Below are 16,421 nucleotides of genomic sequence, written 5' to 3'. Positions count from 1 at the left end.
GGTGAACAATGTCAGATTCGTGATCTCCAAATAAGAAGATTTAACTTTGGGACCAGGAACCAGGCTTGATCACTCAAGAGCTTTTGTGTAACAGAGTTTTATTAAAGTATGAAAAGGGACAGAGAAAGCTTCTAACATAGACATCAGCAGGGGGATGAGAGTGCCCCCTTGCTGGTCTTAGCAAGGCCCTAGATGCTCCTTATTGCCAAATTCAGACTTAAATTGAAGAAAGTAGGGAAAACCACTAGACCATTCACGTATGACCTAAATAAAATCCCTTATGATTATACAATGAAAGTGAGAAATAGATTTAAGGGACTAGATCTGATAGATAGAGTGCCTGATGAACTATGGAATGAGGTTCGTGACATTGTACAGGAGACAGGGATCAAGACCATTCCCATGGAAAAGACATGCAAAAAAGCAAAATGGCTGTCTGAGGAGGCCTTACAAATAGAAAAGAAGAGAGGCGAAAAGCAAAGGAGAAAAGGAAAAATATAAGCATCTGAATGCAAAGTTCCAAAGAATAGCAAGAAGAGATAAGAAAGACTTCCTCAGCGATCAATGCAAAGAAATAGAGGAAAACAACAGAATGGGAAAGACTAGAGATCTCTTCAAGAAAATTAGAGATACCAAGGGAACATTTCATGCAAAGGTGGGCTCGATAAAGGACAGAAATGGTATGAACCTAACAGAAGCAGAAGATATTAAGAAGAGGTGGCAAGAATACACAGAAGAACTGTACAAAAAAGATCTTCACAACCAAGATAATCACGATGGTGTGATCACTCACCTAGAGCCAGACATCCTGGAATGTGAAGTCAAGTGGGCCTTAGAAAGCATCACTACGAACAAAGCTAGTGGAGATGATGGAATTCCAGCTGAGCTATTTCAAATCCTGAAAGATGATTCTGTGAAAGTGCTGCACTCAATATGCCAGCAAATTTGGAAAACTCAGCAGTGGCCACAGGACTGGAAAAGGTCAGTTTTCATTCCAATCCCAAAGAAAGGCAATGCCAAAGAATGCTCAAACTACTGCACAATTGCACTCATCTCACACACTAGTAAAGTAATGCTCAAAATTCTCCAAGCCAGGCTTCAGCAATACGTGAACCGTGAACTTCCAGATGTTCAAGCTGGTTTTAGAAAAGGCAGAGGAACCAGAGATCAAATTGCCAATATCCGCTGGACCATCGAAAAAGCAAGAGAGTTCCAGAAAAATATCTATTTCTGCTTTATTGACTATGCCAAAGCCTTTGACTGTGTGGATCACAATCAACTGTGGAAAATTCTGAAAGAGATGGGAATACCAGACCACCTGATCTGCCTCTTGAGAAACCTATATGCAGGTTAGGAAGCAACAGTTAGAACTGGACATGGAACAACAGACTGGTTTCAAATAGGAAAAGGAGTACGTCAAGGCTGTATATTGTCACCCTGCTTATTTAACTTCTATCATCATGAGAAAATCTGGGCTGTAAGAAACACAAGCTGGAATCAAGATTGCCGGGAGAAATATCAATAACCTCAGATATGCAGATGACACCACCCTTATGGCAGAAAGTGAAGAGGAACTAAAAAGCCTCTTGATGAAAGTGAAAGTGGAGAGTGAAAAAGTTGGCTTAAAGCTCAACATTCAGAAAATGAAGATCATGGCATCTGGTCCCATCACTTCATGGGAATATAGATGGGGAAACTTTGGAAACAGTGTCAGACTTTATTTTTGTGGGCTCCAAAATCACTGCAGATGGTGACTGCAGCCATGAAATTAAAAGATGCTTACTCCTTGGAAGAAAAGTTATGACCAACTTAGATAGCATATTCAAAAGCAGAGACATTACTTTGCCAACAAAGGTCCATCTAGTCAAGGCTATGGTTTTTCCATTGGTCATGTATGGATGTGAGAGTTGGACTCTGAAGAAGGCAGAGCGCCGAAGAATTGATGCTTTTGAACTGTGGTGTTGGAGAAGACTCTTGAGAGTCCCTTGGACTGCAAGGAGATCCAACCAGTCCATTCTGAAGGAGATCAGCCCTGGGATTTCTTTGGAAGGAATGATGCTAAAGCTGAAACTCCAGTACTTTGGCCACCTCATGCAAAGAGTTGACTCATTGGAAAAGACTCTGATGCTGGGAGGGATTGGGGGCAGGAGGAGAAGGGGACGACAGAGGATGAGATGGCTGGATGGCATCACCGACTCGATGGACGTGAGTCTGAGTGAACTCCGAGAGTTGGTGATGGACAGGGAGGCCTGGCGTGCTGTGATTCATGGGGTCGCAAAGAGTCAAACATGACTGAGTGACTCAACGGAACTGATGCCTGCAATGCAGGAGACCTGGGTTCGATCCCTGGATAGGGAAAATCCCCTGGAGAAGGAAATGGCAAACCACTCCAGTATTCTTGCCTGGAAAATCCCATGGAGAGAGGAACCTGGTGGGCTACAGTCCATGGGGTCACAAGGGTCAAACATGACTTAGTAACTAAACCACCCACCACTGAGAGTTGGGTATTAAAGATTTCAGCTATAATTGTAGAACTGTCTAGTTTTCCTTTCAATTCTGTCCATTTCAAAAAAAAATTTTTTGGCCAAGCAGAATGTGGAATCTGGTTTCCCAACCAGGGGTTGAAACCGGGCCCCCTGTGTTGGAAGTCTTAACCACTAGACTAGACTGACAATGTCACCAATTCTGTCAATTTTTGCTTCATGTACACCCGTGGTGGATTCATGTTGATGTGTGGCGGAACCAATACAGAATTGTAAAGGAAAATAAAAAATAAATAAAATAAAATAAAATAAGACATATTAAATAATAATATATTAAATATTCTTAATATTATTAATTATATATTAATATAATGTTTGTTTCTTGTACTTTTTTAAACTTAAAGTCTATTTTGTTTGATACTAGTTTAGCCACACTTGCTCTCTCCTGGTAACTATTTGTGTGGACTATCCTTTTCAGTTCTTTCACTTTCAGATCTGTTTCTGTCATTGTAGCTAAAACGAGTCTCTTGGGAATCCCCTGGCAGTCCAGTGGTTAATCAGCCAGTAAAGAATCTTCCTGCAGTGCAGGAGACCCCAGTTCCATTCCTGGGTCTGGAAGGTCCCCTGGAGAAGGGATAGGCTACCCGCTCCAGTATTCTTGGGCTTTCCTGGTGGCTCAGATGGTAAAGAATCTGCCTGCAATGTGGGAGACCTAGGTTTGATACCTGGGTTGGGAAGAGTCCCTGGAGAAGGGAAAGGCTATCCACTCCAGTATTCAGGCCTGGAGAATCCCCATGGACAGAGGTGCCTGACGGGCTACAGTCCATGGGGTTTCAAAGAGTCGGACACAACTGAACAACTAAGTACAGCACACCAGTGGTTAGGACTTGGCGCTTTCACTGCCATGGGTCAGGGTTCAATCCTGGTAGGGAAACTAAGATCCCACAAACCCTTTGGTGTGGCCAAAAATAATAATAATAAAATAAAATATTCTCATGAGTTAGGCAGTGGCAGGGGAGACACAGGTGGGCCCTACCAGGCCGGTTGAAGGAATGGAGGGCAAGCGAAATCCTGTTCCACTGCCCCAGCCCTCAATTTGGACCTGCCAGTGGTGGGGACCCTGGTTCCTCAGCACACCCAGCTTCAGCAGCCCCAGAGCCTGTCCTCAGTCCTTCCAAAGCCCCGGTGCCAACCCAGACTCTTGGCAAAGACAGTTGTAGAACTCAACAAAAATCCAGTGGAAGGCTTTTCAGCAGGTTTGATAGATGACTATGATCTCTATCAACGGAGAAGGCAATGGCACCCCACTCCAGTACTCTTGCCTGGGAAATCCCATGGATGAAGGAGCCTCGTAGGCTACAGTCCATGGGGTCGCTAAGAATCAGACATGACTGAGTGACTTCACTTTCACTTTTCACTTTCATGCATTGGAGAAGGAAATGGCAACCCACTCCAGTGTTCTTGCCTGGAGAATCCCAGGGACGGGGGAGCCTGGTGGGCTGCCATCTATGGGGTCACACAGAGTCGGACACGACTGACACAACTTAGCAGCAGCAGCAGCAGCATGATCTCTATCAATGGGAAATTCTTACTATTGCTCTTTCTAAAATAAAATTCACTATAGAAATCTGGTGCCCAAATGTTGATAAAAATGGTGAAACATGCATTGCTATTCTTCACAAGCCTTAAAAAGATAAATATGGCTATGAAAAACCCGAGGAACGCTGGCTGTCTATTCCCACTTGTGGAAACCATCATGATTAGTGTTATTTCTATGCTGGTAGACCCTAATGGAGACTCATCTGCTAATACTGATGCTGTGAAAGAATGAAGACAGAAATGGTGAATTAAAATGGAATGTTGGGGGACTTTCCTGGTCGTCCAGTGGCTAACACTCCATGCTTTCACTTCAGGAGGCCTAGGTTTGATCCCTGGTCAAGGAACTAGATCCCGCATGCCACAACTAAGACCTGAAACAGTAAAATGAATTAATTTTTAAAAAGGAAAGTTGCCTGGTGTGTAAGGAAGAGCCAAGAGACTGCTTTTGAGTGACATTTATTCAACAGCTGTAACTTCTCTTATTTCAGAGACTCCAGTTGAGAAACATGGCACTATTTTCCTTGCACTCTACCCACCTATTGCTGGACTTCTGTTGTAACAAGTTGGCAAATAACAGCTAGAACTGGGCTGCAATAAAACATGCCAGTATCAATGTTGACGAGAGCTTAAAAAGTGCCAACTTATGGATAATTATGCATTCTGAATTCTAATTAACTGCTTTAACCTTCAGGAAGAGTTGTAAAGACTTGTACATAGTACAATATGATCCAGATAGCATATGTGTGTTTATGTACATCCACAAATATACCTTGTACCAGATAATGTTTTCTTGTAGTAGAATAAGAATCACGTAAATTCTGAAAGATTTTAGCAGATTTTCTTTCCCTGTTGTTTCTTATCAGTTTTAAAAGATTACTTAAAGCAAGTCAGATGAAAAGCAATTAGGACTAAAAGTTTCCATTTAATTTCCTTTTTAAAAAATGTATGGGAATATTTATTTACATATTTCTTGAGGCAAATCATCTACAGTAGTAATTGAAAACAGTTCTAGCAGAATTGTGGAATGTCTATTTACAAATGCATTGGACAAAGCAGTAGTTACAAAAATCTCAGCCTTGGCAAGATGATGGATCAGGCAGAGAAATAATTATTTCCATATCTATAATTAAAACACATATTTTTGAAGTTTCCATCTTCAGTTCAGTTCAGTCACTCAGTCATGTCCAACTCTTTGTGACCCCATGGACTACAGCACGCCAGGCCTCACTGTCTATCAGCAACTCCCGGAGTTTACTCAAACTCATGTCCATCGAGTCGGTGATGCCATCCAACCATATCATCCTCTGTCGTCCCCTTCTCCTCCCGCCTTCAATCTTTTCCAGCATCAGGGTCTTTTCCAATGAGTCAATTCTTTGCATCAGTGGCCAAAGTATTGGAGTTTCAGCTTCAGCATCAGTTTCCTTTATGATGGACTGGTTGGATCTCCTTGCAGTTCAAGGGACTCTCCAGAGTCTTTTCAAACACCACAGTTCAATAGCATCAATTCTTCGGCGCTCAGGTTTCTGTATAGTCCAACTCTCACATCCATACATGACTACTGGAAAAACCAGTAGATGGACCTTTGTTGGCAAAGTAATGTCTCTGCTTTTGAATATGCTGTCTATGTTGGTCATTACTTTTCTTCCAAGGAGCAAGTGTCTTTAAATTTCATGTCTGCAGTCACCATCTACAGTGATTTTGGAGCCCCAAATCACTTAAACATCTTACATAATATGTTTCCATCTTAAACATAATAAAAAAAATTCAAACATGTGGACCAATCACTGCTGTGAAGCATCATCGTCACGGTTTTACCCACAACGTGCGAGTCAGGCACTGAGAGAATATCTTCTCAAAGGAGCTGGAATTACTTTCTCCCAATTGCATATTGATTTATGTAGATTTCTCAGGACGTCTTTCTGAACATTAATCAATGATATTTCTTACATTTGGTGTATAGACTAGAGAAAGTCATTTGTAAAGTGTTACAATACTACCTACTCCAAATTAGCTTCCCTGGTAGCTCAGACAGTAAAGCGTCTGCCTACAATGCGGGAGACCGGGGTTTGATCCCTGGGTCGGAAAGATCCGCTGAGGAAGGAAATGGCAACCCACTCCAGTATTCATGCCTGGAAAATCCCATGGACCAAGGAACCTGGTAGGCTACAGGCCATGGGGTCGCAAAGAGACGGCTTGACTGAGTGACTTCACTTTCACTCCGAAAGTAGTGAAACTCCACTAGTAGGTGGGATGAAAGAAAACTGTTTCACAAATTAATTCAAAAAACCCTAACAATTCTATTTTGGTTTATAGTATCTCAATTTTAGGAGTAATATTATCAACTTCTTGATTACCTGTACAAATGGATGGGAAAAAAACCACAGGTCTGTAGATTACAATGAGTAATCCAAAAACTTTTCAAATGCATTCATCTGATTGTTTTCCAGAATATCTATGTTTTGTTATATAATAAATATTTTCAAACAAAATCAACATGTTTTAATTTCCTTTAAACCATCCAGGCTTCATTAAACTCTTTTCACTTACTAAACTTCTGTATCTTCTTTGTTTTGACATACTCTTCTTTGCTCTTATCTCTTCTGTATGTCAGGAAGTTTTCATTTAGTTTAATACTGAACTACTCAATAAGCAGCTACTTGATTTTTTTTTTTTTTTTGGCTGCATCACCTGGCATGTAGGATTTTCGTTTTCCGACCAGGATCAAACCCATCCCCTGCAGTGGAAGCCCAGAGTCCCAACCACTGAACCACCAGGGAAGTCACAACTACTTGATTTTTAATGACTTCAGAGGAGTGGTCCTCAACAGGTGCTTTATCCCTTTTATATTTGTTTGCACCCATCTCTTGGAATGGACATAGTAATAACATTTTTTTTGTTGTTGAGAGCTCTTTTTGGTCATTATCCCCAAGAACAAAGAAGAGTTGTTTCTAAATTCAATTCAGATTTAAAATTATTAAAATTTACTCCAAACAATACAAAATTTGGTTTTATTTTTGCCCTTCAGTTACCCAATGTGAAGTCTGGATGAATAAAGACTGCACAGCTATAGCTTTCTATTTAACTTCTATGTTTGCCATTTAAAATGCTGTTTACCCTCAAACCCTTTTCTTCTTCATATTCCTTTGCCTCTATTCTATACTGCAGATTTTTTTCTCACCTATTGTAAAAGAAATTGTGATGTCTATTTTCATGCAATTTGATTTTGGAATTTTGTCACCTGATGTAGTGAGTTCTTCCAAAATAAAATTTTTTTCCAATAAAATTTTAAAAAGTAAAATGAAATAAAATGATCCTCTTGCAAATAGCATATAGTTGGGTTGTGTTTCTTACCCATCCTGCCAATTTTTGTCTTGACTGGAGAGTTTAATCTATTTACATTTAATAAATTACATTTAAAATAATTGCTTTTAGCAGCAGCAGCAGCAGGAGGGACTTACTTCTGTCATTTTGCAATTATTTTCTATTTCCCTTATAGCTTTTGTTCCTCATTTCTTGTGTTTACTTCTTTTGCATCACTTTTTGTAGTGAAACATTAAAATTCCTTTCTCGTTTCTTTTTGGGTACATTCTCTCTCTCTCTCTCTCTCTTTTTTTTTTGCCATACCTTGCCATACACGGGATCTTAATTCCCCAATAAAGGACTGAGGCTGTGTCTTATGCAGTGGAAGCATGGCGTCTTAACCACTGGACTGCCAGCAAAGTCCCTGTGTATATTCTTTAGCTCTTTTCTTTGTGGTTACCATGGAAATTATATTTAACATCCTAAAGTTATAACAATCTAATCTGAATTTATACTAACTTACCTTCAATAACATATAAAAACTCTGCTCCTTTAACAGCTCTGTTCTCACCTCTTTCAGTTGTTTATTACATAATTTTATCTTTATACATTGTAATGATTATTTTTTACTATAAAAAGAAACTAACAGTTGGTGCATGCAATAAGCTGAATAAATCTCCAAAAATTATGCTGAGTGAAAAAAGCCAATCTCAGAAAGTCACATACTGTATGATTCCATTTATATAACATTCTTGAAATGACAAAGTTATAGAAATGGTAAACAGCCTAGTGGTTGTCTGAGCTAAGAGGGAGTTAGGGGTAGGTAAGAGGGTAAGGAAGTGGGTGTGGCTATAACAGGACAACATGAAATATCCTTGTGGTGACGGAACTACTGTATCTGGACTGTATCAATGTCAATATCCTAGTTGGGATATTGTGTTATACTTTGCCAAGAGGTGATGGGACCAGATGCCATGATCTTCGTTTTCTGAATGCTGAGCTTTAAGCCAACTTTTTCACTCTCCTCTTTCACTTTCATCAAGAGGCTCTTTAGTTCTTCTTCACTTTCTGCCATAAGGGTGGTGTCACCTGCATATCTGAGGTTACTGATATTTCTCCCAGCAGTCTTGATTCCAGCTTGTGCTTCATCTGGCCTGGAATTTCACATGATGTACTCTGCATATAAGTTAAATAAGCAGGGTGACAATATACAGCCTTGACGTACTCCTTTCCCAATTTGGAATCAGTCTGTTGTTCCATGTCCAGTTGTAACTGTTGTTTCTTGACCTGCATACAGATTTCTCAGGAGGCAGGTCAGGTGGTCTGGTATTCCCATCTCTTTAAGAACTTTCCACAGTTTGTTGTGATCCACTTTGATATAGTCAATAAAGCAGAATAGATGTTTTTCTGGAACTCTCTTGCTTTTTCAATGGATGTTGGCAATTTGATTTCTAGTTCCTCTGCCTTTTCTAAATCCAGCTTGAACATCTGTAAGTTCATGGTTCATGTACTGCTGAAGCCTGGCTTGGAGAATTTTGAGCATTACTTTGCTAACATGTGAGATGAGTGCAATTGTGTGGTAGTTTGAACATTGTTTGGCATTGCCTTTCATTGGGATTGGAATAAAAACTGACCTTTTCCAGTCCTGTGGCCTTTGCTGAGTTTTCCCAATTTGCTGGCATATTGAGTGCAGCACTTTTACAGCATCATCTTTTAGGATTGGAAATAGCTCAACTGGAATTCCATCACCTCCACTAGCTTTGTTTGCAGTTATGCTTCCTAAGGCCCACTTGACTTCACATTCCAGGATGTCTGGCTTTAGGTGAGTGATCACACCATTGTGGTTATCTGGGTCATGAAGCTCTTTCTTGTATATTTCTTCTGTGTACTCTTGCCACCTCTTCTTCTGCTTCTGTTCTGTTAGGTCCATCTTCTGCTTCTGTTAGGTCCATACCATTTCTGTCATTTATTGTGCCCATCTTTGCATGAAATGTTCCCTTGGTATCTCTAATTTCCTTGAGGAAATCTCTACTCTTTCCCATTCTATTATTTTCCTCTATTTCTTTGCATTGATCACTGAGGAAGGCTTTCTTATCTTCCTTGCTATTCTTTGGAACTCTGCATTCAAATGGGTATATCTTTCCTTTTCTCCTTTGCCTTTAGCTTCCTTTCTTTTATCAGCTATTTGTAAGGCCTCCTCAGACAACCATTTTGCCTTTTTGCATTTCTTTTTCTTGGGGATGGTCTTGATCACTGCCTCTTGTACAATGTCTCAAACCTCCATCCATAGTTCTTCAGGGATTCTGTCTATCAGATCTAATCCCTTGCATCTATTTGTCACTTCCACTGTATAATTGTAAGTGATTTGATTTAGGTCATACCTGAATGGTCAAGTGGTTTCCCCTACTTTCTTCAATTTAAGTCTCAATTTGGCAATAAGGAGTTCATGATCTGAGCCACAGTCAGCTCCCAGTCTTGTTTTTGCTGACTGTACAGAGCTTCCCCATCTTTGACTGCAAAGAATATAATCAATCTGATTTCAGTATTGACCATCTGGTGATGTCCATGTGTAGAGTCTTCTCATGTGTTGTTGGAAGAGGGTGTTTGCTACGACCAATGTGTTCTCTTGTCAAAACTCTGTTAGCCTTTGCCCTGCTTCGTTTTGTACTCCAGGGTCAAGTTTGCCTGCTACTCCAGGTGTTTCTTGACTTCCTACTTTTGCATTCCAGTCCCCTATAATGAAAAGGACATCTTTTTGGGGTATTAGTTCTAGAAGGTCTTGTAGGTCTTCATAGAACCATTCAACTTCAGCTTCTTCAGCATTACTTGTCAGGGCATAGACAAGTATGGATTACTTGGATTACTATGATATTGAATGGTTTGCCTTGAAATGAGCAGAAATCATTCTGTTGTTTTTGAGATTGCATCCAAGTACTACATTTCAGACTCTCTTGTTGACTATGATGGTTTCTCCATTTCTTCTAAGGGATTCTTGCCCACAGTTCAGTTCAGTTCAGTCACTCGGTCATGTCTGACTCTTTGTGACCCCATGGACTGCAGCACACCAGGCCTCCCTGTCCACCACCAACTCCCAGAGTTTACCCAAACTCATGACCATTGAGTTGGTGACCATCTCATCCTCTGTCCCCTTCTCCTCCCACCCTGAATCTGTCCCAGCATCAGGGTCTTTTCCAATGAGTCAGTTCTTTGAATCAGGTGGCCAAAGTATTCTTGCCCACAGTAGCAGATATAATTGTCATCTCAGTTAAATTCACCCATTCCAGTCCATTTTAGTTCACTGATTTGTAAAATATCTATGTTCACTCTTGCCATCTCCTGTTTGACCACTTCCAATTTGCTTTGATTCATGGACCTAACATTCCAGGTTCCTATGTAATATTGCTCTTTACAGCATTGGACCTGGGTATTGTTTTTGCTTTGGTTCCATCCGTTCATTCTTTCTGGAGTTATTTCTCCACTGATCTCCAGTAGCATATTGGGCACCTCCCGACCAGGGGAGTTCATCTTTCAGTGTCCTATCTTTTTTGCCTATTCATACTGTTCATGGGGTTCTCAAGGCAAGAATACTGAAATGGTTTGCCATTCCCTTCTCCAGTGGACCACATTTTGTCAGAACTCTCCACCATGACCCGTCCACCCTGGGTGGCCCTAGATTGCTCATAGTTTCATTGAGTTAGACAAGGCTGTGGTCCATGTAATCAGTTTGGTTAGTTTTCTGTGATTGTGGTTTTCAGTCTGTCTGCCCTCTGATGGACAAGGATAAGAGGCTTATGGAAGCTTCCTGATGGGAACTTATAACAAATGTTGATACCTCAGTGAAAGTGAAAGTCAGTCGTGTTCGACTCCTTGTGACTCCCATGAAATATACGTGTCCGTGGAATATACATATCAATGGACCACAGAGTCCATGGAATTCTCCAGGCCAGAATACTGGAATGGGTAGCCTATCCCTTTTCCAGCAGATCTTCCCGACCCAGGAATCGAAATAGGGTCTCTTGCATTGCAGGCAGATTCTTTACCAACTGAGTTACCAGGGAAGATTGGGATGTCTCTAAAAAGCTTAACTTTAAAAATACCTGAAAGTATTATCATAAAATGTTATCATTTGTTAATTCTGTAATTATTTGTTAATGCTGAGTGGTGGTTACAACAGCAGTAACATAGCATGTAGTTAAAACAGCACAAAGAAAAACACAAGCAGAAGCAAGCCCAGAGCGGCAGATCCTACTTCCCAGGGAAGTCAAGCATCTTAGGTAAGGCTCCTGTCCCTTATCATAATTCGCTTGCCGACTCAAAGTACGTTAGTTTCATCATCTGTAAAGCAAAACAAACTGATAATCAACACCAGTCACTGGGGGGCGATGAGAGTTAAAGGGGAAAAAAATCCAATTCTGCAGCTCTAACTCGGCCCTAGATAAGAGCTGCGCCCCAATCAGGTACTGCCGCGCCGCGGCCTCGGAGCGTCTGGGGCTTGTAGTCCAGCCGGCGGAACTCGCTGTCCCGGCAGCTCCCGCGGCGGCGGCAGGGCTACGTGGCGCGGCAGGCTGCGCCTGCGCGGGCAGGTGGGGCAAGATGGCTGCTGAGCGGAGCTTGTGGGTCGTCGGGCTCTGCCCTGGGTCCCGGTTGGGTAGGGTCGTTCGGGTCCTCCTCCTACTGCTGTGGTTTGCGGCCCGCGGAGGCGCGCTGTATTTCCACATTGGGGAGACGGAGAAAAAGTGCTTTATTGAGGAGATTCCGGACGAGACCATGGTTATAGGTACGGGGGAAGGGAGAGAGTTTTCAACAAGACCGCGGTCTTGGGGTGGGGGTGGGGGGAGTGCGGGAGAGTCATGTCTTCAGAGCCGGGAGCAGGCTGCTTCGCAGTGCCCTGGCCACTGTGGACCCGGCGCCACCTCGCGCTCCTCAGACTGGGCTCGCCCCTCTTCCCTCCAGGAAACTACCGGACGCAGCTGTATGACAAGCAGCGAGAGGAGTACCAGCCTGCCACCCCTGGGCTTGGCATGTTCGTGGAGGTTAAAGACCCAGAGGATAAAGTGAGTTGGCCCCGCCGAGCCCCGCACCCCCCACCACGCTTTGCACTTGGGCGCCAGATCAAGCAGGCACTGGTACTTCCCCTCATAGTTTCCGCATCTGCTAAACTGGTTAAAAAAAAAACCGAACAGTTGGTACTATGGGAAGAACCTGCGTTTTCACTCCAGTTAAACCTTGGGCTGTTTCAGTGCTAGCTGCTGCTTTCAATTTGTTCTCAGTGTGACCCCGCCAAGTCAGTTGCTTTCCCTGACCTATTTTTCTAGTTTGTGAAATAGAAATTCATCCATCTTACAGATGTGATGGGTGGATTAATTGTGGTGCTGGAAACCAAAGAGCTTTGTTGACTGTAAAGCTGTGGCATATAGACTTTAGGATATCAAGGAACAGGGTACTTTCGAAAAAGAATGAGCAGCTTTTAATTTGACAAATAAGGATATTAAACCATATCCCAAACCAACTAAACAAAACTGTTTAGCTGTCACCTTTCACTTACAAGAATCACAGTGAAAGAGTTTAAAGGGCATGAGTTATGAATAAAGTAAAGAGCTTTCCAAGAGTGGCCACATGCCAACTTCATGTCAGTCTCTTCACCCTTTCTCCAGATAGCTCAAAGGCAAGATTTTGGCAACTGCTGCTAAGCAGCATTAGAACTTTTAGTGTTGTGGGATGTCTCTGCTTGTCAACTTTTAAGGCACTTAGAGCCTTAAGCACCATTCAGCCTGCTCAGACGGTAAAGCATCTGTCTACAATGCGGGAGACCAGGGTTCAATCCCTGGGTAGGGAAGATCCCCTGGAGAAGGAAATGGCAATCCACTCCAGGACTATTGCCTGGAAAATCTCATGGACAGAGGAGCCTGGTAGGCTACAGTCCATGGGGTCTCAAAGAATCGGACACAACTGAGCGACTTCACTCAATGCTCATTGAAGTCTCTGCTCTCCAGGTTATCCTGGCCCGGCAGTATGGCTCTGAAGGCAGATTCACCTTCACCTCCCATACCCCTGGTGAGCATCAGATCTGTCTTCACTCCAATTCCACCAAGTTCTCTCTCTTTGCTGGCGGCATGCTGGTAAGTGGACCCGTGTTGGATTCTTTCAACCTATAGCTCATCAAGACGGGGAACTGGTGGTACTGTAGGTGACTATGTCAGATTTTGTGTCTCTTAATATAGCTGAGTTTCCAGTGAACATTAAGGGGGTGGTTGCAGAGCTTTCTGTATATGCTTTGGTGAGAGCATCAGCCAAGGCTTATTCTTGCCTTTGGGCCTAGAGCCCCATAGGGCCAGATACTGAGGAGGCCTCAGTCAGTGTTGGCTAAATGAACAAATGAAGAAAGGTGGGAGGACCAGCTATTAGGCACTGGCAGGAAGACAGAACAGGGCTACCTGATTCTCCCAGCCTTCCTTATCTTGTCTGTCTCCAGAGAGTTCACCTGGACATCCAGGTAGGTGAACATGCCAACGACTATGCAGAAATTGCTGCCAAAGACAAGTTGAGTGAGCTGCAGCTACGAGTGCGACAGCTGGTCGAGCAAGTGGAGCAGATCCAGAAAGAGCAGAACTACCAGCGGGTGAGTGGCTGGGCCAGGAGCAGTGGGCCTCTTCCCAGAGGCTGCCCACTGGCTTAGCCAGGAGTTGCACATCAGGTTCATTATAAATCCAAGGGACTTCTGTGTCTGTGCTGCACTGCCAGCCTAAAAGGTGGGATGGATATTACTAACTCTACTTTGTAACTGAGAAGACAGTCTCTTAAGAGGCTGTCATTGTCTTATTAGGAGCCACACAAAGTGACAAAGCAGGAATTGATACCAACACCTGGGGTGTTCTTTCCATGGTTCTCAGTGCTCCCAGGATTAGAGGTTTCAAACTCACTTGTGTCCCAGAGCCTGGCCTGTACCATGAATGGATCTGTGACCGTAAGGACTGGTAGAATAGCAACCTATCTAAATAGGAAGAGCTGCTGTTGTCAGCTGAGGACAGCATTGCAGAATTGCTCGCTCAGGTTTTAAGAGATACTTAGAGGTCCAGGTTTTGGGTTTTTTTTATGTAAAAAATTCTGAGTTTTAAATGTTGTCTAAACATTGTGTGAGCCTACAAAATACATGTGTGGGGTCAGTTCAGCCCCTGGACCACCAGTTTGCAACCTGTGCAGCAGTTTGGGAGACCCAGGCAGAGGGCTCAGAGCAAATCCATTTCTGAGTGTCCCAGGACAGCTCTGTCTGATAGGGTAATGCTACAGCCACTTTACCACTCCTCCAGGTATCACGGTAGGACCAGGTGAGGGCTATACCTGACAGATGAGCCAGTGGACCTGGGAGAAGTGAGTGGGTTACCCAGGGGCATATGGCTGGTGAGGATGAAGACAATTTGTTCCTAGGTGGGGTTGTTTTTTTCAGACACTTGCAGCTGGAACCTGGGCAAAGTTAGTTGGTCCTGGGGCATCCTCTGGAGAGGGAAGCCAGTGGTTCTAGTGGCCCCAGATGAGGCCCAGCCAACTCAGGCTTCTCTTCTGTTCTCCCTTCCCACAGTGGCGAGAGGAACGCTTCCGGCAGACCAGCGAGAGCACCAACCAAAGGGTGCTGTGGTGGTCCATCCTACAGACCCTCATCCTTGTAGCCATTGGTGTCTGGCAGATGAGACACCTCAAGAGTTTCTTTGAAGCCAAGAAGCTGGTGTAGCCATCCCAGGCTTCCCAGGCCAGCCTTCCTCCCTGGCTGGGGAAGAAAGGACCTCCTGGACTGACTGCTCTCTGGCAGGAGGACTGGTTTCCAGCCATGGGTATTTGGAGGGGAGAGGGGCCACAGCCCAAGCCGAGGGTAGCAGCTTGGCTGGCAATACTGATCAAGTGGTTGGGTAAATGCCTGCCCCCTCCCCTGGGCCCTTTGCAGTAATCTGGTGAAGCCACCGGGAGCCCTGCTGACACCTCAGAATCACAGTGTTACTGATCAGGGATGTGAGCCTGTTGTCTGGGGTGACTGGGGGGAGGGGAGCGGGTGGGCAAGCCAGTCTTCCTTTGCTAACTTGGAATTTTGACCAGGTTGGGGCATAGCTGTGATTCCCTGCCACCCAGGAAACCTCACTATTCCCTCCTTGGGCCTAGACCCAGCCTGCTGATCCGGGGTGTGTGTCAGTTGAGGGTGGGGTATAGGGAGTTGCAATGTGGGAAAGTAGCCCTGAGGTTGACCCCAGGTTCTTTACGTGGTGGTTCTTTTGGGGACTAAAGAAACTGGGGTCAGGCCAAGCAGAGGCCTTGGTGCTGGTTGGGGATGGGGCCTGCAGAGTCTTAGTTACTGATTTCATTTTCAATAAGTCTAGGTTTGTTACATTGGTTTCCCAATAAAAAAAAAAATTGACTTCTTGTCCAGTGTAAAGTTACTCTACTGCCAGTGGGCATAGCACTGTAGGGTGCTTGAGGAAATGTCAAGTTTTTCCAGTGGGCAAAGCACTTCACATTCTAAGACGAGTACCCACCTGTGGACTTCATTCCTTTCATCTTCTCCATACCTTCTAGTGTCAGTGGGTGGTGGTCTTGCCCAAAATCATGCAACAAGTAAGTTGTGCAGTTGGTGCTAAAATCCACATCATTTCTTCTGAGCATTTGCCATCTCACCAACCTTTCCAAAGCAGGAGGACAGAATTGTTCTGCTGCTTCAAAAAAGTGCCCAGTTAGTGAAGGTAGTGTGCAATGATCAGAGGAGTGCAACACGTGTGGGAAGAACAGGAAGCCCTGGGCTGGGGGCAAGAGGAAGGTACTGATGGGCTTAACCAATAGCATGGAATCTCAACAAGGACTTTGAAGGAGACGAAGGATTCTGATAAGGCGGACAGGGGTGATTGAAGGGAACAGAGGCAAACAGCTGGTGTGGAGATAGGCATTGTTTCAGCTAGAGTTGAGGGAGCAATGAGAAAGCTGGAAAGGAAAGTTGGTTAGTATTAGAAAGTTGAATCCCAGGTAAGAGATTTGGACATTGCCAAGTGTTTAACAGAGTTT

At 43.6% G+C, this 16,421-nt stretch overlaps 1 protein-coding gene across 1 annotated transcript; it reads left to right on the top strand.

The window, feature by feature from the left end:
- The first annotated feature begins 11,933 nt into the window (after nucleotides 1-11,933).
- On the top strand, nucleotides 11,934-15,788 carry TMED9 (transmembrane p24 trafficking protein 9). Its single transcript, XM_040240441.1, has 5 exons — nucleotides 11,934-12,159; nucleotides 12,336-12,436; nucleotides 13,376-13,501; nucleotides 13,855-14,001; nucleotides 14,959-15,788. Exons 1-5 carry the CDS (start codon nucleotides 11,976-11,978, stop codon nucleotides 15,106-15,108), a joined length of 708 nt encoding a protein of 235 aa, XP_040096375.1. The 5' UTR covers nucleotides 11,934-11,975; the 3' UTR covers nucleotides 15,109-15,788.
- The last annotated feature ends 633 nt before the right edge of the window (nucleotides 15,789-16,421 follow it).

The sequence above is a fragment of the Oryx dammah genome, unplaced genomic scaffold (assembly GCF_014754425.2).
Source record: "Oryx dammah isolate SB20612 unplaced genomic scaffold, SCBI_Odam_1.1 HiC_scaffold_5, whole genome shotgun sequence".
Taxonomy (NCBI): Eukaryota; Metazoa; Chordata; class Mammalia; order Artiodactyla; family Bovidae; genus Oryx; species Oryx dammah.
The sequence above is the reverse complement of the archived record's forward strand: the minus strand, read 5'-3'. Positions and strand labels throughout refer to the sequence as shown.

Bases quoted from the DNA above. Each gene is read 5' to 3' on its own strand.
- TMED9 (XM_040240441.1), top strand. From the start codon at position 11,976: ATGGCTGCTGAGCGGAGCTTGTGGGTCGTCGGGCTCTGCCCTGGGTCC. The intron at 12,160-12,335 runs GTACGGGGGAAG...TCTTCCCTCCAG, and splicing joins GGACGAGACCATGGTTATAG to GAAACTACCGGACGCAGCTG. The intron at 12,437-13,375 runs GTGAGTTGGCCC...TCTGCTCTCCAG, and splicing joins TTAAAGACCCAGAGGATAAA to GTTATCCTGGCCCGGCAGTA.